Raw genomic sequence first — 18907 nt, forward strand, 5'->3', positions numbered from 1 at the left:
ATTTAACGGTGATTCGAGACTTTTCTATACTGTTCGTTCCAATTCGTTGAGACACTCTTTACCCCAGACATCATCATGTCCAAGGTTGAACTCCTCACCCTGGCCGACTACAAAAAGGCGGCTGCCACGCTGTACGAGTCTTTTGATGACGATGATGTTGCCAGATACGTTTCCAACCATTTGGAATCGGATCCAGAACGCCGCAAGCTTGCTGATATTGCTCTCTATGAAATGTACGTCTACTCCCACATCCTCCGTGGACAGGTAGTGGCCGTGAAAGGCGAGGACCACGAGAGTTCAGATACATTCGAAACTGTTTCTGTGTGGGTGCAACCAGGCGCTTTACCAGTGGATAGTTGGTGGACTTTGCTGAGATCTGGCTACTTGAAGCTGTCCTGGTACACCGGCCTCAAGGGAAGGAAACGTGTTTTTCAGGAAATGTTCCCCCTCCTTCACGACAGTGCCCATGAGATCCTGGGGGATGATGCTGAAAAAGCTTACTTCCTGGTGTATCTGGGTTCTACCCCAAAAGCCCGTGGAAAGGGCAATGTCAGGGCCATCTTCGAATACATGTTCTCCAACTACATAGATAAGAACGGATTCGTGTCGTATCTCGAAAGTTCCAGTCTGAAAAACCTGCCCATATACGAAAAGTTTGGTTTCAGATGCGTCAGTGATATCTGGTTGGGCGACAAGACGAATCCAAAAGACAGTGCGAGGATGGATGTCATGGTGAGAGGTGTGAAGGGCGAAAAGTGGGAACAGCACGATCATGTGCGCAAAACGCGATCATACGAGCCACCAAAAGAGTGTGCTCTTCACTGAAACGAATTTCAGTTTTTCTACGTTTCCCTTTCAGTATTTCATCGCTAAACGCAATCAAATTCATACATAGAGCCATACTAATTCCTGAAGATCGCGTAGTGCGAGTCTCAACCAAATTTACTGAGTGTGACACTACCAACACCCGACTTCGAAACGGATCTCAAGGTATGGGCGAGCAAAGGACCAATACTTTACCTTTTCCTCTTTAACGATTCAACAATTCTATCAGTTGAACAGAAAAAAACTGTCACCCAATCACAACGTCTTTTCGATCTAAGTAATTGCCCATCATGTATTCCCGGCAGTTGTATGGGGATTCACAGCTCCACGCGCAGCTAGCCCAACAAAGACAGTTCACATTTCAACAACAGCAACAACAACAACAACAGCAGCAGCAGCAGCAGCAGCAACAACAACAGCCACAGCAGGTCAACTCATCGTATCCAATCAACTCTACAGCTGCCAATACGGCGTTGCTTATGCAACAACTACAACACACCATTCCCAACGTTGTTCAGGTTCAACCTAACAACAATCCACAGACAGCCTCCATCAACCAGTCTCTTGGCCAGACACTCCCTTCCCAAACCCAGGCAAAGACGAACCAGCTGCTTTCGGCAGGACCGGGTGCGAATGGTGCTAAAGCCTTTAATGACGAGAAGGTTTATACTTGGATCATTGAGCTGGTGTATGGACCAGGTCGCGAACAGGCTCTTTTGGAGCTCGGAAAGAAGAGAGAATTATACGATGATCTTGCACTTGTTCTGTGGCACTCTTTTGGAGTGATGACCGCTCTTTTGGAAGAGATTGTTGCAGTGTATCCTCTACTATCGCCACCTCAGTTAACATCAGCTGCTTCTAATAGGGTCTGTAATGCGCTGGCTTTGCTGCAGTGCGTTGCATCGCATCCAGAGACTAGAACCCCCTTCTTGAATGCACATATACCGCTGTTCCTCTATCCGTTTTTGAACACCAACTCGAAACAACGTCCATTCGAGTACCTCAGACTGACCTCCTTAGGTGTTATTGGTGCCTTGGTTAAGAACGACACTCCTGAGGTGATATCCTTCTTGCTGACAACCGAAATCATCCCTTTGTGCCTCAGGATAATGGAGTCGTCTTCTGAATTGTCCAAGACCGTGGCCATCTTTGTGGTGCAAAAGATTCTGGTGGACGATTCTGGACTGAGCTACGTGTGCCAGACCTTCGAGAGATTCTCCGCAGTGGCTAACGTGCTGAAGCTGATGATCGACCAGCTGGTGACAAACCCCACAGTAAGACTCCTGAAACACGTTGTGAGGTGCTATCTCAGACTCTCCGACAACGCTGATGCAAAGAAGGCCTTGAAGGAATGTCTTCCAGAACCACTCCGAGACGGAACCTTTAGCGTTGTTCTTAGAGACGATGCTGCAACAAAAAGGTGTTTAACACAATTGTTATCGGTGATTTCTCAGGAATAGAAGGGTCGATCCCTCGGTAAGCAGAGCTTGCAGGGGTTGGTACCGACATCACCTCGGACCTGTTCGACGAATTAACCAAAATGACACTCTTATAAGGCATCATCCAGCATTTTTCAAAAATTTCCGTTTTTCTACGACCACGAAACGATTATATCTGTTGCTTTCAGTTTAATACATATATTCAGGCTACTCCGACCGTAGAGAAATGGCAGAAAGTAACTAGAGTTTCACCCATAGCAAAATGGCAGATTCTCGACAGGATTTCCATAAGTGTTACCCGGCACAACACCAAACCAGGATCGCCAAATCAGACTCGTGAATCAGAACTCATTGACACAACAACCTACAGCAGGATCGAATCCCGGCTGACTTTTCTCATTTAAATTCGAGCAATCCCGTTCCGGCAAGTCAATCACACTGGAAACGTTTGTTTTGAATTTCGCTGCAAGAATTGTCGCCGTCACTTACTGACGTTACCTACCCGTTCGTGATACGTGTACACAAGCCAACAAGGCCGTTTATTTTTGAAAAGGACGACCAATGTCTACGCATACATACAAGAAGTTCGAGGATTTGGATTCCGGGGCCCTCCCGGACAAGATGACCGTTTACCAGGAGTGCTTGCAGGCGTTTAATGCCAGTCCTGTGCAGGCCAAACGTTGTCGGTTGTTGTTGTCGAGACTCTTGAGGTTGCTTTATTGCGGCGAAAGCTTTCCAACGGCTGAAAGCACTACGTTGTTTTTCTCCATTTCCAAGTTGTTTCAGCATAACGATTATTCCCTGCGTCAATTGGTCTACGTGGCGATCAAGGAGCTTTCTGCTGTTTCCGATGATGTATTGATGGTGACCTCTTCCATCATGAAGGATATTCAAAACGGCGAGATAATCTACAAGCCCAATGCTATTCGTGCGCTGGCCAGAGTCTTGGATGGGACCACTATCCATGCCGCAGAAAGAATCATGAAGAATTCCATTGTTGACAAGAACCAGAGTGTTTCGTCTGCTGCATTGGTATCTTCTTATCACCTTTTGCCTGTGGCCAAGGATGTGGTTAGACGCTGGACCAACGAGACTCAGGAGTCCATTTCCGACTCAAAATCATTCCCATCGCAACAGTTTTTGACCCATGAGTATTATGGCGCTAACAAACTCCCATTGTCCACTTACACCTACCAGTACCACGCCCTTGGTCTTCTCTACCATTTGAGAAACCATGACAAGATGGCTCTGATGAAGATGATCCAGCAACTTAGCACGAATTCTCCCTTGAAGAATTCGCTTGCAATCGTTCAATTGATCCGTTACATTGGAAGAATCATTGAGGAAGACTCTGGGTTGACTCAGACCCTGTTCCCTCTTTTGGCCAGTTGGTTGAGACACAAGTCTGACATGGTAGAGCTTGAGGCTGCTAAGACCATACTGTCCTTGCCAGGATTGACTGGTGAGCAACACCTTCAGGCAATCAATACCTTGCAGGTGCTCTTGTCGGTACCAAGAACCGTGACAAGATTCGCTGCTGTTAGAATTTTGAACAGAACAGCCATGAAGAACCCAGAAAAGATCGTGGTATGCAACGTGGAACTTGAGAGTTTGATTAATGATTCGAACAGATCGATCTCAACATATGCCATTACTACTCTGCTCAAGACTGGAAACTCTGACAATGTCGATAGACTGATCAAAACAATTTCGGGTTTTATGGACGATATTTCGGACGAGTTCAAGATCATCGTCATCGAAGCAGTTCGCACTTTATCACTCAAGTTTCCAGAGAAGCACCAATCCATGCTTTCATTCCTGAATGACGTTTTGAGAGATGAGGGGGGATTCAGCTTCAAGAACGCGATCATCGAGGCTATCTTTGACATCATTAAATTTGTTCCTGAATCTAGAGAAAGTGCCTTAGAGACTCTGTGTGAGTTTATCGAAGATTGTGAATTTACTGAGTTGGCAGTCAGAGTTCTCCATCTTCTAGGAACAGAAGGTCCAAAAACTCCAAACCCAACCCTTTACATCAGACACATATACAACCGTGTTGTGCTCGAGAACTCGATTGTCCGTTCTTCCGCTGTCATTGCACTGTCCAAGTTCGCACTTTTGGGAGACGAGTCTATTTCAAAAAGTATCAAGATTCTGTTGACAAGATGTTTGAGCGACGTCGATGACGAAGTCAGAGACAGAGCGGCTTTGTCGCTCAAGTTGCTGTCTTCAAAGGACATAGAAGAGGCCAAGGTTTACCTTGCTCCATCCGTCAAGTATTCGTTACCTATTTTGGAGCAAAAATTAGCCCTCTACGTTTCTGGTGACAAGGATACTTTCAGCACGCCATTTGACATTTCATCGATCCCAACGATCACTGAGGAGGAGGCGAAAGCATACGAATACAAGGAGAAGACTGCTGCTGATACTGAGGAGATTGCATCTCCTGGTAAAGAAGACAAAGAGGACGATTCCCAGAACGAAGTTTTCAAGCAGAACTTGTTGCACCAACAATACTCGCAAGAATTGGCTTCGATTCCAGAAATTGCCGCGTACGGTACTCTTCTTCACTCGTCTGCTGTGGTGGATCTAACCGAGAAGGAGACAGAATTCGTTGTTACTGCTGTTAAGCACATCTTTGAAGATCATCTCGTGATCCAATACAATGTGAACAACACACTCACAGACATCCAATTGGATGACGTGACAATTGTGTCGCAACCAGATGCCGAAGATGTTTTCGTGGAGGAGTTCATTATTCCGATTGAAGTGTTGAAACCTCAGGCTGAGGCCGCTATCTATGTGTCTTTCAGCAGAGCGGAAGGCATTGAGCCAGGTGTGTTTGTCAACACCTTGTCGTACACCTCCAAGGATGTGGACCCTGCTACGCTGGAGCCTGCTGAAGGTGATGTGGGATTCCCAGATGAATACCAAATTGAAGAGCTACAGGTTTCTCCTGGTGACTACATCACACCTGCTTTCGTTGGCAACTTCACTCACGTATGGGATGAATTGCCAAACGAGCAGAGTGCTGTTTACAACCTCAAGGACGTTACCAGTATTGAAGAATCTGTTTCGGGTCTCATCAAGTCCTTGAGCATGATGCCAATGGAATCTTCCGAGATCGTGTCGTCGTCATCTCATCACACTTTGAAATTGTACGGAAAGTCGCTTGGTGGAGCCAGAGTGGCTACTGTGATTAGACTGGCATCCACCGCTAAGGGCTTCATGATGAAGGTTCAGGTGAAGTCTGACGATGAGATTGTAAGCGAATCTGTTGCAAACAATGTCGTTTGAGCAAACATGAGCAACATTATGTATATCTCCGATCTAGACAATAATTGACACAGTAGGAATCTGAATTTTAGTGACCCGTAGAGATGGCAGTACTGGTGAGGCGGGGCCGATGAGATATTGTTAAGTCTAATGGTGCCTTGGTGTAGGTGATGGAATATGTTTTGAATTCTATTTTTCATTATAACTACTAGATTAGCTATATCAAACATCTTACACAGTATCAGTATGGAAAAAGACTCAATCGAACAGCAGGTACAGGGAAAGAGGCCCAGTGAACTGAGCCAGGAGCTACAGGACTTACTCTCATATGATAAGACCACAGGACGCTGGATTCTAGAGCTCGCCGAGAAAAACGTGTATCTCGTGTTCAGTCAGAATCTGCTTAGGTGGATCCCCGAAGAGGAAGATGCTGCCAATGCAAAGAGTGCGACAGATGTGCCCGATGCCACTGCCGAGTTTCACAGGCTGAAAAAGGAAGAGTTGCTGCGACAGAAGTTAGAGAAGCAGAAACAGAAGGAACAGAGTAAGCGCGAGAGAAAGAACACTGCTGTGTATGTCACTGGATTACCGTTGAATATCGGAGCAGAGGAGCTCCGAGGTGCTTTTTCTAAGTACGGAGTGATAGCAGAGGATCTCAAAACTGGCGAAAAGAAGGTCAAAATATACAAGGATGCAAATGGGAAGGTGAAGGGGGATGCCTTGATAGTATATGCGCGAGAAGAAAGTGTGGCAATGGCAATTGAGTTTCTAGATGGTACCAGCATCGGCGCAGACTCTGGCAAGATACATGTTTCTGCTGCTGACTTTTCTCACAAAGCAGCAGACGAGCCGAAACTAGACACCAAGCCGTTGGGATTCAAGGAGAAGGCTCAATTGAAGCGAAAAATCGAAAAGTTGAAGAACAAAGTTGAAGGTTGGGAGGATGACGACGAGATTGCAGAGCGTAAGCGGGCAAAGGCTGCCAAATTCGACAAGGTGGTGGTGCTGAAACATTGTTTTACACAGGAGGAGCTCAAAGAGGATGCTACAGCTATATTGGATATCAAAGAAGATATCAGGGAGGGATGCGAGCAGATTGGAGAGGTTACAAACGTGGTGCTCTATGACTTGGAACCCGAAGGAATCGTGAGTGTGCGATTTGCTTCTAGTGTGGCAGCCGATATTTGCATTAAGAAGATGAACGGACGGTTTTTTTCTGGCCAAAAGCTGGAAGCGTTCAAGCCGGACGGTCTTCTTAGGTATAAGAAGAGTGGTAAGGATGACGATAATGAGGCGGAACGTCTCAAGAATTTTGGCGAATGGTTGGATAAGGAGTGAATATTAATTATTTTTCTTTGAAAATAAAAGAAAACAGAATAGTTTCAACTACAAATCCTCCCAGATATACATACTTACATATACCAAAGGCCTGTGTCAAAGGACTAAGGTCTACCCCACCATGACTTCCTGTAGGCACAGACCATGCCCCCCCACTTCTTTAAAGATACTGAAATCTCCGAACTTGGCCTGGCTTTATTATTGCCAACTAGTAAGTTGAGCCCCATAAATTTAAAACATATATTCTGATATCCTCTCTATCTCGTCTGCAAGCAAATACCCGAGCGTTGCATTAATCACCCGTCAATTTGTGACAGATTACTTTTTTTTCGTCGACAGGCCAAAATCTCACAGCTTGGCCTGGAGTTCCCAACCAGTCTCATAACTAGCCTTTGACCAGCTTACAAAATCTACGAAAATGGCACCAAAGAAACAAGTTGAAGAAAAGAAGCTCCTTCTGGGACGTCCAGGTAATAACCTTAAGTCGGGAATTGTGGGTCTTGCCAACGTTGGTAAGTCCACCTTCTTCCAGGCCATTACCAGATGTCCTCTGGGTAACCCTGCCAACTACCCCTTCGCCACAATCGAGCCAGAAGAGGCTAGAGTCATTGTGCCTTCTCCAAGACTTGACATCTTGTACGACCTGTACCACTCCAAGGCCAAGATCCCTGCTTACATCACCATCTATGACATTGCTGGTTTGACAAAGGGAGCCTCGAAAGGTGAGGGTTTGGGAAACGCCTTCTTGGCCAATATCAGAGCTGTTGACGCCATCTACCAGGTGGTGAGATGCTTTGACGATGCCGAGATTATCCATATCGAGGGTGACGTCAACCCTGTGAGAGATTTGGAGATCATCTCTGAGGAGCTGAGACTGAAGGACATCGAATTTGCTCAGAAGCATCTCGAGGCCGTTGAAAAGATTACCAGAAGAGGAGGCCAGTCTCTTGAGGTCAAACAGAAGAAGGAGGAGGCAATTTTGGTCCAGAAGATCATTGATCTGTTGGAGTCTGGCCAGAGAGTGGCCAACCAGACCTGGACTCCTAAGGAAATCGAGGTCATCAACACCATGTACCTTTTGACAGCAAAGCCTTCCATTTACTTGATCAACCTTTCCGAGAGGGATTTTGTCCGCAAGAAGAACAAGCACTTGTTGGGAATCAAGGAGTGGGTCGACAAGTACTCCCCAGGTGATATCATCATCCCATTGTCTGTTTCTTACGAGGAGAGACTTTCGCAGCTCGAGACCGATGAGGAGAGAGCAGAGGAGGAAAAGAGAGTTGGAACTCCATCGATTCTACCAAAGATCATCACCACGATGAGAAAGAAGCTGGATCTGATTTCGTTCTTCACCTGTGGTCCTATGGAGGCCAGAGAATGGACCATCAGAGACGGAACCAAAGCTCCAGCTGCCGCAGGTGTTATTCATAATGATTTGATGAACACTTTCATTCTGGCCCAGGTTACCAAGTACCAGGACATGATTGAGCTTAAGGATGAGGGTTCGGTTAAAGCTGCCGGTAAGCTGCAAATGAAGGGTAAAGATTACACCGTTGAAGATGGTGACATTATCTACTTCAGAGCCGGTGCTGGTAAGAACTAGTGTAATTAAGTTTTATTTTGAAGAGAAAGTAGAATAAAAGCGTAGGTTGGGGTCTGAAACTTTCTGAGCATAATTCAATTTTGAGCCGTGCACAATTGTTCCCGGTGCTCATACCTTTTAAATGGCCACCAGAGCCCGAAACCACCTGACACTTCAAACCCACCGATTTTTAATAGCTGCTCCTCTTGATATACAGCGAACATTCATGATTAGGACAACTAATTTACTTAGACTTCCCCAGTTGGGTAGGTTATTTGCCCCGACTGTTCTCAGAAATTCCAGGTGTCTGTCGCACACGTTCCCTAGGGCCAACGAGTTGAATGAGCAAGTTATGAAACCAAAGAAGCCTCTTTCCAGGATACCCGTGGGGGGTTCCGAATCAGTGAGAGAGCAGACTGTGAAGACTGGCTCAACTGTTGAGTTTTCCACGGGAAGGGCGTTGGTTCTGTTTCTGGTGGTGGGAGCTGGATTGACGTATTTCTTCAAACAGGAGAAGAAAAGGCTGGAAATCCAAAGAGAAGCTGAGACAAACAGGGGTATGGGAAAGCCGCTTATTGGGGGAGACTTCAACCTTGTGGACCATAACGGAAACCCTTTCACTCAGGAAAAGCTCAAGGGCAAGTTCTCAGTGCTGTACTTTGGCTTCAGCCACTGCCCCGACATCTGTCCCGATGAGCTTGACAAGCTAGGATTGATCTTGGAAAACATGAAGAAGAATCATGGGGTCACTTTGCAGCCAATATTTATTACGTGTGATCCAGCTCGTGACTCGCCCGAGGTGCTGAAGGAGTATCTCAGTGAATTCCACCCTGATATTATAGGCTTGACTGGTGACTACGACGAGATTAAGAAGTGCTGCAAAAACTTTCGTGTCTACTTTTCCACGCCCAGGGACCTCAAACCTGGACAGGATTACCTGGTGGACCACTCCATCTTCTTCTACCTCATGGACCCAGAGGGTGAGTTTATTGATGTACTGGGTAGACAATACGATGCTGAGGGTGCTGCTGAGAAGATCAAACAGCACATTTCAGTTTACGTTCCCAAGGACGCCAGAGAGAAGCAGAAACAAGGCTGGTTGGGGTTTCTCTTTAAATGAAAAATAATACTGCCATCTGAACTGCGTGTCAGCAATTGATCTGTTTCCTGCACTACCTATTGGTCACGTGGTGAGATCGAGACCGTTGACGCGTGTTTTCTGTACATAGTCCTATTATAGGCACAATTCGGCAATACAAGCAGTATGGTGTCTTCACTTATTAAACCTGACTGTGGATATATAAAATGATAGGCGAATTCAGCTTAGTGTAAAACAACAATATATTCAATTTTTGGCGTGCATTCCAACCGAAATTACCCATCGAGATGTTAAATCAGCCCCACTAACCCCATCGCGAGCCAGCGAGCCTTTTCCTGCCAAAGATGCCCAAGTTTTTCCTTTCCCCCTTGTTCTCGACATTTTGTAGAATTCCTTCTTTCCTCCGTTTCTTCCCTGTACAATACATCCTGAACGGATACATCACATTTGCTGGTTATATATATGGTGAGTTTGATTTAACCGGTCTTTCGTGTTGGTTTGGCATTCTGTGAATCCTGGTATTGGTGATATTTTGGTATGACTTGTTTGTCGCAATTTGGTGAAACTGGTTATTACTTGGTTCACACCTGTTCAACTTGTTCGTACTTGTCAAAATGAATGTTATTACTACTCTTCAGCTTGTTTCAACATGTTATAACATGTTATCACTCGGACCGACCTGGCCTATGCTAGTTGCTTTAGTTACCCGTTTTCATGACAGGTTATAACAGGCTACAACATACAACACATCGCTGCTCACTGCCCGTCTCACACGCCAACCACAATCTTTCCATCTATCAAGTTTACTAACTCTCGAGTTTAGGTGTTGTTCAAGCGAAAGCCGGTGGATTTTCCGGCGCCCAAAGAACTACCAGAAAACCTGGATGTCGAGGTCTGGCACATCCCCGAAACGGGCGAATGGTTCACCGAATATGACGATTACTTGAGCCGCATGGATCACTATAACACCCGCAAATTTGTGTGTGAGATCACTGGAAATTCCAATTTCACCTACTTTGAGGCTTTGCAATACGAGAAAGCCGAGATGCTGGAGGTTGAGAAGCGCTTTCCAGAGCCGGTAAGAGAGCCCATTTTACGCTATGTACAATTCTCAACGACTCCACGGATTGACCAGCTGGTTGATGAAGTTTACAACCAATTCAAGCGGGACTTTTTTCCCGGCGATTTTGTTATCGTGAAACTTTTGGGTGTTATTGGATCCGAGAAGGCCCGGGGCTACGTCCGCGAGAAGGCGCGATTCAATGCAATTACTCTTCCGGATGGCGAAGTCCGCAAGGGTTACTGCTCTTACCGTGTCACTCTGCTCGATGAAAATGAAATTACTGTTAACGAGAACCAGCTTTCCAGAGAGAGAAATAGTTTCACCAAATGGCATGTCAAGACGTTTCTCAAGCTTACGCTTACCCGTGGGAACCGTGTAGGTGCGCCATGGATTGTTCGTGATAAGTATGCAGAGCAGTATAGGATTCCAACGGAATATCCTGAAAATCTTCTGGAGTATTCTGTGCCTGACCAGGCTGTTGTCAGAGGCAAGAAAAGAACTCCTGCTGTTCCTAAGAGGCTCAAGATCAAGCGCGAGGATGTGATAAACATTCCAGACATCTTTAGTCAAATGAAGGAGACTCCTCCGCTAAATACTTCAGAGGACAGAGCCGTTTTACAGTCTTGGAAGGATAGTTGGTATGATATTCTCAAGAGGTGTCACGTCTATTTTGATTTCGACAACGACGACACTTCTGATCTGTCAGTGAGAAACAAGGTCTATCAGCTGTTTGCTTACGCTGGTGTCACAGCCTTGCCGCAATTCGACCCTGAACGCACCAACTTCATCATTTCACTGAGACCTTACAATTCGAAGGAACTCTACGCAAATGATGATATCTACAGACATGTTCACACGCGGAACATCAAAGTGTGGCACTACGAGAAGGTTTTCCGTTTCTTCAAGAGCTTAAGCATTACAATGCGTAAGATTTCACAGATGGAGAGAGCCAAGACAGAAGACCTCAAATCCAAGTCCAAGTTTGTGGACATACTGCCCGCACCACAGCTTGGGCAGGATTCTCCTAGACCTGGAACTAACGGCTATGGCGACCATTCGCATGCTGTTGTTCGCAAAGGTGCTGTTGATGACCTTGCTCTAACTTTCCAGGTCACCAACTGGAAACCAGCATACCACAGGTTTGAAAACTCAAAATACGTGTCTGAGTTGCTCGAGACTTGGTGTTTTCTGAACATCTATGGTACACCATTGGTGATTGACTCATTCACATTCGACGACTTTGTCGCCGCTTTGAGCTGGGATGATTCCACCACCAGGTGCGACCTTCTAGAGGAGATCTTCTGTTCCACCCTAAAGGCTATTTTGGATGAGAAATATAAACCAGGCTCTGGTAGGGATGATGGTTTATTGGTCACTTTGCCACGTGCTCTCCATGATGATGAGGATGACGAAGAGGTAGAAGAAGAGAAGGAAGCCAAAGCTGATGCAGACGCCGAGGTCAAAGCTTCTGCTGATCCTGACGAAGAAAAGACCGAAGGGTCAAATGGCAAACCCCCGGTCGAGGCTGAGCCCGAAGAGTCTGACCCTGAAGATTCTGAAGAAGAGGAGGAAATCAACCACAATGCCTACGCTGTTCTGGAATACAAAAATTTGACATGGCAAGAAAGGCTCAAGAGACGCTCATTCAAGGATGGTGGCTGGCAAGTTATTCTCATTGGTGTCCTATCACTGGTGGACTTTGTCCCTCAGTTCAAGGACACTATCAACGATATCCTTGAGAATATTGCACCTGTTGACGAAATAACCACTCCCATGACTGTTCAGGTCAACTTCTATGAGAGATTAGGACTCGATCTCAAGGTCAAAGCGCTCAGTATTGTGTGCTCGCTTTTGGTGAATGGCTCGGTCATTAGAAACCACATAGACAAGTGTCTGGAAGAGGCCACTCAGTTAAGACGTATCAGACTTGAACATATCAGAGACTATAAAGCCAACCTCGAAGAAGCCAGATCCGTTCAGATTCTCATCACTGAGGCACTTGGAGTACCTGTTGCGAGTTCAGATATAAACAGTCCGAACTCCACACCGGCTCCGCAGGCTGCAGATGAACAAACTTCCAAAAAAAGACGCCGGGGTAGGTTTGCCAATCTTCCGCCAGTTGAGCCAACCGATGAAGAGGTGGCATTTGGAAGTGCAAATCCCGAATTTCTGGGTCTTCTCAAGCAACGAGGTGAGCTCATGAAGAAGGTAGAGGAGAGCAAGGCTTTGAGGAAACAGTACGAGCGGAGATTGAATGAGATCGATGTTCAAAGAGTTCGCTACGTTGGTAGAGATCGTGAGTACAACAGATATTGGTGGTTCGAGAGCAATGGGCTTCCAACGCTCAAGTCTGTTCGTAACAAGGACGACGACGAAGATGAGGAAGAGGAAGAGGATGACGATGTGGACAATCCCGTGGAGGACGAAAGTTTCCTGATGGGCCGTCTTTGGATACAAGGACCAAGCGATGAAGACCGCAAGAGCTTCTTAAAGTTTCCAGACGAAGAGTTGCAAGAATGGAGAGATATAGTTGAGAGTACTATGGACACTGATGAAGTTCAAAAGCGCTCAGAGAGCAAGGCAGAATCGAATAATGGAGCAGAAACAACCCAAGTTCAAACCTCTGACCAGCTTGATAACTACACAAAAGTTCCAGCTGGTTTTGCGCGCGCTGCAAAAGAGAAATTTGGACTGGTGTTTGAGAATGGTATCGTCAAGGATGTGAACGATTTCACTATTGTGGATCAATACGGTGCAACCACCAGCAAGGAGTACCACCCAATGGAACGCAAGATTCTTGAGGAAGGACCAGAATGCTTGCTTAATTCAGAAGATTGGAGATACATAGACTCTGCTGACGATATCAACAGTCTTCTCAAATGGCTGAATCCAGCAGGGAAGAGGGAGTTACAGCTTCGCAAGGAACTTCTTCTCCTTCAAGACAACATCAAGTCCAGCATGGTTGCACGCAAAAAGGCACTGGGGCTCGGACAGAAGAGCGACCAAGAAGAAGAGCTCGAGCGCATTCTAAAAGAGACGGTGATTTCGGATACCGAGGAGTCGGAAGAAGAGGATCTTGGGTCTGAGACTCCAGATGCTGAAAGCGAGCCAGAAACTCCTTCAGCCAAGCCACGCACTCGTCGTTCAATTGCTGCCTTGGAGATAGAGGAGCAGAAGGAAAAGGCTGTTAAGGAAAAGGCTGCAAAGAAAGCACTCGGTCCGAGTGCAAGAATCGCAAATAGAGAGGCAAAGAGAAGAAAGATTAAGGAGCACAGTGACAAGAGAAGAACTCTTGAGAATGCTGCAAAAGAACTTGATGCCATTCGTTCTGATAAGAGCAGAAACAGCGTTCTTCAATGGGTCAACTCCATTGCCCTTGAAACCCTAGGACACTTGCATTCGGAGCCTCCGGTGAAACGGGGCAGACCTCCCACTAAGAAAGGCAGAAAGTAGCGCAAAAGTCAAAGTTTGAATATGAATAAATTTGTATAAATTTCAAGTTAAGTGTTGTATCACTAAAACCAATTGGAGAAGCTCGTGAGTTTATACGCATACCAAGTGTGTACCTACCAATAATATTTTGCTCTTCCAATAGGTAGTGTACTCCCGTCAGCTTACATCTCTGAAGACAACCACTGGGCGAGAGTCAAACTTTTCGGTGAAGCTTCTCTGATTCAAACTGTTAGCATTTTAGCAGTATGAAGATGATTTCCGGTATGAGGAGCAGTATCTTGCGATCGGCCGTCAGTAGACCATCGCTGAGCCTGGTTGCCAGGTTCAACTCAACCAAGGTTGGAGCTGAAAAGTCAGAGCTGTTTGAGGCACCAGCAACGATGGCTAAGGCGTCTGGATTACCAAATATGGCAGAGGATTTGCCTCCAAACAAAGATATTCCACTTAGTAGAAAGCTTGCGGTTGATCCTAGAGAATCTAAGCAGTATTCCCAGCCTCAGTGGAAGGAGTCCCTTGGAGAGACGTTTATCTCTCTGTTCAGGGTGAACATGGATAATGTCAGATCCGGTTCGATCGGTGGATCCAAGTATTACTACATGACCAGAGACCAGGGTTTGCAATACGCCGACGAAGAACTAAGCGATACAGCCCGTTATTGGTACGATACCCTTGGTTTGCCCAGGACGTTTTCGCAGTGGTTTCAGATAACTTCGTTACACATATGGATTTTATTTGTGAGGATGAGGGCTATGCCGTTTAAGGAGGGCAAGAACTACCAGCAAAAGCTGGTGGACCGTTTTTTCAAGGATATGGAGCTCAGACTCTCGGAGGAGATGAACGTGATGTCTGGTAGAATTATCGACACGTATCTTAGAGATTTCCATTCACAGCTTCTTGGTATAATTATGTCGTACGATGAGGGTATAGCTACAAATGATGCAGTTTTGGCTGCTGCTCTGTGGAGAAACCTGTTCAATGGTGATAAGAGTGATTTGGTGCATGTTGAGTCAGCTCTGAGATACGTGAGGATGCAACTGTATGTTCTCTCCAAGATGTCCGACAGGGAGTTTGGTTTTGGGGATTTCGTGTTTGTGAAGCCAGATCAATTTGTCAAGCCTCTCACACCAGAAGAGGAGGCTGCCCTGAAGATCAAAGTGAAACAGGTGTATGAATCGTCTGACAAACTTCTTCCCAGTCAGAGGTCCAACCTTTCATTGGAAGAATAGTTACCTGTATATATCGTATCGTAGTCGAAGTCACAACCGCAAAAAGTCCAGATTGTGTAGATCCCCGTTAATCTACGGTGCCATAAAGTTATATATCGAGTGTTCAGAGTTCACTATCTAAGTCTCTCATCTGCCAGGGCACGACCACCGATGAGGTGATCCGATAAGCTTAACGTGCCTCTCTCCCCACCCTTCCAAGCTTAAAACTTCTTCAGATCCTCGGAAGTTTTTTTGATGTTTCCAATATGAGTCGCTCGTACATAGATGCCCCGATTGGATATGCCGGTGCGCCATTAATACCTCGAGGGAGACACAAGGCAGTGGTGAAACCGCAGCTTCGAGACCACGCCACCAGTGGAGAAGGTGTGACTTCGCAGAGGGGTTTCTCTTTGCTTTCTCTTCCAGATGAACTACTTCTTTCGACGTTTTCATTATTATCGCAGTATGATGTGATTAAACTGATAAGCATGAACGAAAAACTTCGGGAGTTGTCGAGGAAAAAGCTATATGAAAGCATCGTCATCGACAGTAACTTTAGTCAGTTTGAGGAGGAGTACAACATCAGAAGCCACTCGTATATCAAATCAAGATACGCACTACGGAAGTTCTTCGATCACATACAGGAGAATCCGGATTTGGCCGCCTCGGTAAAATCTTTGGTCTATGCAGATAGTGCGGGTGAAGATGGTATGCTGGAGGTCCAAACGGTTACTGGTTACCTTAAACAGGTACTTCCTCTGTGTACCAGTCTGGAAACGCTTGATTGGTTTCAGTCACATGCCGTTGACTTCAAGGTGCTCAAATGTCTTGGTGCCCCGGAGAAATTGCGCAAACTGGCTCTCAGCATGTCATTTGGTGCCCTTCAAAGAGGCATTCTGGAGTTCATGACTGCCCATTTTAACCTGGCCAATCTAGAAAGTCTTTCGATCAAACCATTTCACTCATCTGGTCTTCTGGCCAATATCATTCAAATTTTACTTCGAGACACGAATATCTCGAACCTGAAAAGTCTGAGGTGTGTGAAACATGATACTTTGACAGATCTGCTCAAGTCTCCAGCAGCAACTTTACCCGTTTCCCATGAAAGTGAGAGCCGGTCACTGGACCTAGACACCATTCTGGTTCTTTGCTCGTCTCTTAGACATTTGCATAGAAAAAAGGCAAAACTGGACTTGGAACAATTTTGTCTGAAGAGCTGCATCGTTCGTCCTACAGATTTCGACACTTTGAACAGTACTATCAACTTGGGTGCTCTGGAGGGCCTGTTTTTGGAGGAGATGACTGTTATGGACAGTACCAATCCCAATCCAATATTGGTTTCGGGTAATCAGCTAGAGAGAAAAAGTTTCTTAGACTCTTTGGGATATTCGTTGGCTTCCATTCAGCGACTAACCATTGATATCAGACAGATTAACATAGATAGCGTGCCTGCTCTCATCAGGCAGTTGACTGGGCTGCAGGAGCTGGATGTGGCCATTCGCTGGAATGAGTCCAAACTGTCCTCATACCCATCGCGAGTGGCTCTTTGTCTTGAATATGCAGATGCAATCTTAGGACACCGCAAAACCCTCAAAAAATTGGCAATTGAGTCTTCGCACGAGGTGACCAGATACAAAAGAGCTCTTTTGGGTCTTCCGGACGAGATGTTTGAGAGTCTCTTCCTCGGACCCGAATCGGAATTTCCTGAACTACAATCTCTAAGATTAAATGTTCCTTTCAATATAATTGCCTTGAGTCGTGAAATTCTGTTTAGCGAACGTCTCCCGAAATTGGCGCGTTTGTGGATATTTGGCCAGGAGGCTGGAGGAAGACCCCACATGGGCCTGGGCAACCCTTTCCCAGGTGTCTTTGACGAATGGATACTTGACCAACACGTGGTTTACAATATTTGCAACTACGTTGCGCGCAAAAAGGTGTTGAAATACCTCAAGATCGAAAAATGTCTGTTTGAGATAGACTATGCTGAAGACGGCCGAATTGAAGATGTTCATTTCAAAAACAACCTGGACTCATGGTTTGACGAAAAGACTAGGGTCTTATTCAAGGTGTAAAATGACTACAATAATGTATACAATAAGCAGCATGATAATATGATAATATTTTTAGAACAACCCCAATATAAACCGTATAAAAATTCAAAAGAATTGGTGAAAAATAGAAGAAAAAGCGAAAATTAACAAAATCGAAAAACAGCCATAAACGTCATAAACCTAATATACAGAGCAGTAGTACTAAAGTGAATCACCACTGCATAGCACTAACAGCTCACTAAGTCTACAATGTTCAAGTAGACTGCTTCGCACTGTTCGGCCACATACTCGTCGTACAAGTTGTAGAAAGTACCGGACAAACACTGGTAGAAAATGGTTTGGTTACCAAGAGCCAGTTTACCATCGATGGTCACGGACCAACCTGCAGCAAAGATTGCTCCAGCCTGAGGTGGTGGACCGTCAAATTGAAACTGTCTGTTAGCAACGATCGAACCGATTCTCCCCTGCTTGTCGGTCAAGACAGAACTAGCCAAGGTCAATGCCAAAGAACTGTCAGTAAGACAGGCATCTGCCAAAGCCCTTGACTCTTCCTCTCTCTTTTCCACAGCTGCCGTGGAGGTTGGCTCATCATCACCATCGGTCACTGTCACGTAAACCAACGTGGTTGGGGTAACGGTGACAAAGGTGATGGGATCATCATCAGAACTGGATACCGCCGAAGTCACCACGGAAGACGACAAAGACGAGGACAAAGACGAAGCAGTGGCTTGAATTTGTCCGTCACCAATCTGAGAGATGATAGGAGCCGACGAAGTAGCGGTCGCAACAGCCTGGATCTGGCCATCACCAATCTGTGTCACCACTGCGTAGGACGAAGTGGTGGTAGCAGCCTGGATCTGTCCATCTCCAATTTGTGTAATCACTTGAGCCGTTCCGTCCACGGTAGTACTAATAGCAACACCAGAACTGGCACTGGTTAATACTACCGAAGAAGTCACAGGCTCAATCGCAATTCCAAAAGTCTGTGTGTAGTCAGTAGTCGCGTCAGTATAGGCGGAGGCATCTGGTGTTAAAGTCGACCAGACATCCCCCACAACGTAACCTGCCGAGGCAGATGAAAGCAAGTAGTATCCGAGGATACTCGTCTTGACCATGTTTGTTAATTGCATCTTGAAAATCTGTTGTTTGTGGTGAAACCTTAAACTGAAAAAAACTTTGAGATTACCAGCAACGGGTGCCAAAAGAAACCACCCCGAGTTATCTCTCTTATATATGAGACTTCGGCGTTATTGTTTCCAGAATCCCATCTTGCAGATGGGGCAACTCGTTATTTTTAGATTTTATTAGTACCGGGGATTATTACTGCAATAGGAGAATTGTAAACTCCAAGTTTCCTTAGCACTGGAATCCGGCTTAGGATAATTGCCTGTTTTGGAAAAACCCAAACACTCACAATTAAGCCTCTTCGGGGGTCCACACGTCAACGGTCGGGATCTGATGGAATACGGTCTGCGAAGCCTTTTTAGACTGCTTTTATAACATGTGTTTTGTGCTTAGCATAAATTAATCTGAAATTGGGAGCTTGGCTGCAATTAAGATTGCTTCTTACATTTTT

The 18907-nt window shown here is 45.7% G+C and overlaps 10 protein-coding genes across 10 annotated transcripts; 9 read left to right on the forward strand and 1 right to left on the reverse strand.

Annotated features, from left to right (window-relative positions):
• Positions 1–75: 75 nt before the first annotated feature.
• On the forward strand, positions 76–825 carry KUCA_T00003274001 (uncharacterized protein; the record flags this gene model as incomplete). The annotated part of the gene is made up of 1 exon (XM_022601672.1): positions 76–825. The coding sequence occupies one exon, from the start codon at positions 76–78 to the stop codon at positions 823–825; it is 750 nt and encodes a 249-aa protein (XP_022459292.1).
• A 290-nt stretch (positions 826–1115) lies between these two features.
• Positions 1116–2285, forward strand: KUCA_T00003275001 (uncharacterized protein; the record flags this gene model as incomplete). The annotated part of the gene is made up of 1 exon (XM_022601673.1): positions 1116–2285. One exon carries the CDS (start codon positions 1116–1118, stop codon positions 2283–2285), a length of 1170 nt encoding a protein of 389 aa, XP_022459293.1.
• Positions 2286–2825: 540 nt separating this feature from the next.
• KUCA_T00003276001 (uncharacterized protein) lies at positions 2826–5561 on the forward strand (the record flags this gene model as incomplete). The annotated part of the gene is made up of 1 exon (XM_022601675.1): positions 2826–5561. The coding sequence occupies one exon, from the start codon at positions 2826–2828 to the stop codon at positions 5559–5561; it is 2736 nt and encodes a 911-aa protein (XP_022459294.1).
• Positions 5562–5786: 225 nt separating this feature from the next.
• On the forward strand, positions 5787–6878 carry KUCA_T00003277001 (uncharacterized protein; the record flags this gene model as incomplete). The annotated part of the gene is made up of 1 exon (XM_022601676.1): positions 5787–6878. One exon carries the CDS (start codon positions 5787–5789, stop codon positions 6876–6878), a length of 1092 nt encoding a protein of 363 aa, XP_022459295.1.
• A 418-nt stretch (positions 6879–7296) lies between these two features.
• KUCA_T00003278001 (uncharacterized protein) lies at positions 7297–8481 on the forward strand (the record flags this gene model as incomplete). Its single annotated transcript, XM_022601677.1, has 1 exon — positions 7297–8481. One exon carries the CDS (start codon positions 7297–7299, stop codon positions 8479–8481), a length of 1185 nt encoding a protein of 394 aa, XP_022459296.1.
• A 205-nt stretch (positions 8482–8686) lies between these two features.
• KUCA_T00003279001 (uncharacterized protein) lies at positions 8687–9580 on the forward strand (the record flags this gene model as incomplete). Its single annotated transcript, XM_022601678.1, has 1 exon — positions 8687–9580. One exon carries the CDS (start codon positions 8687–8689, stop codon positions 9578–9580), a length of 894 nt encoding a protein of 297 aa, XP_022459297.1.
• A 931-nt stretch (positions 9581–10511) lies between these two features.
• On the forward strand, positions 10512–14075 carry KUCA_T00003280001 (uncharacterized protein; the record flags this gene model as incomplete). Its single annotated transcript, XM_022601679.1, has 1 exon — positions 10512–14075. One exon carries the CDS (start codon positions 10512–10514, stop codon positions 14073–14075), a length of 3564 nt encoding a protein of 1187 aa, XP_022459298.1.
• Positions 14076–14320: 245 nt separating this feature from the next.
• KUCA_T00003281001 (uncharacterized protein) lies at positions 14321–15301 on the forward strand (the record flags this gene model as incomplete). Its single annotated transcript, XM_022601680.1, has 1 exon — positions 14321–15301. The coding sequence occupies one exon, from the start codon at positions 14321–14323 to the stop codon at positions 15299–15301; it is 981 nt and encodes a 326-aa protein (XP_022459299.1).
• Positions 15302–15546: 245 nt separating this feature from the next.
• Positions 15547–17352, forward strand: KUCA_T00003282001 (uncharacterized protein; the record flags this gene model as incomplete). The annotated part of the gene is made up of 1 exon (XM_022601681.1): positions 15547–17352. One exon carries the CDS (start codon positions 15547–15549, stop codon positions 17350–17352), a length of 1806 nt encoding a protein of 601 aa, XP_022459300.1.
• Positions 17353–17558: 206 nt separating this feature from the next.
• On the reverse strand, positions 17559–18446 carry KUCA_T00003283001 (uncharacterized protein; the record flags this gene model as incomplete). The annotated part of the gene is made up of 1 exon (XM_022601682.1): positions 17559–18446. The coding sequence occupies one exon, from the start codon at positions 18444–18446 to the stop codon at positions 17559–17561; it is 888 nt and encodes a 295-aa protein (XP_022459301.1).
• Positions 18447–18907: the final 461 nt, after the last annotated feature.

This window comes from Kuraishia capsulata, genomic scaffold (assembly GCF_000576695.1).
Source record: "Kuraishia capsulata CBS 1993 genomic scaffold, Kuraishia_capsulata_scaffold_4, whole genome shotgun sequence".
In the NCBI taxonomy this organism is placed as follows: domain Eukaryota; kingdom Fungi; phylum Ascomycota; class Pichiomycetes; order Pichiales; family Pichiaceae; genus Kuraishia; species Kuraishia capsulata.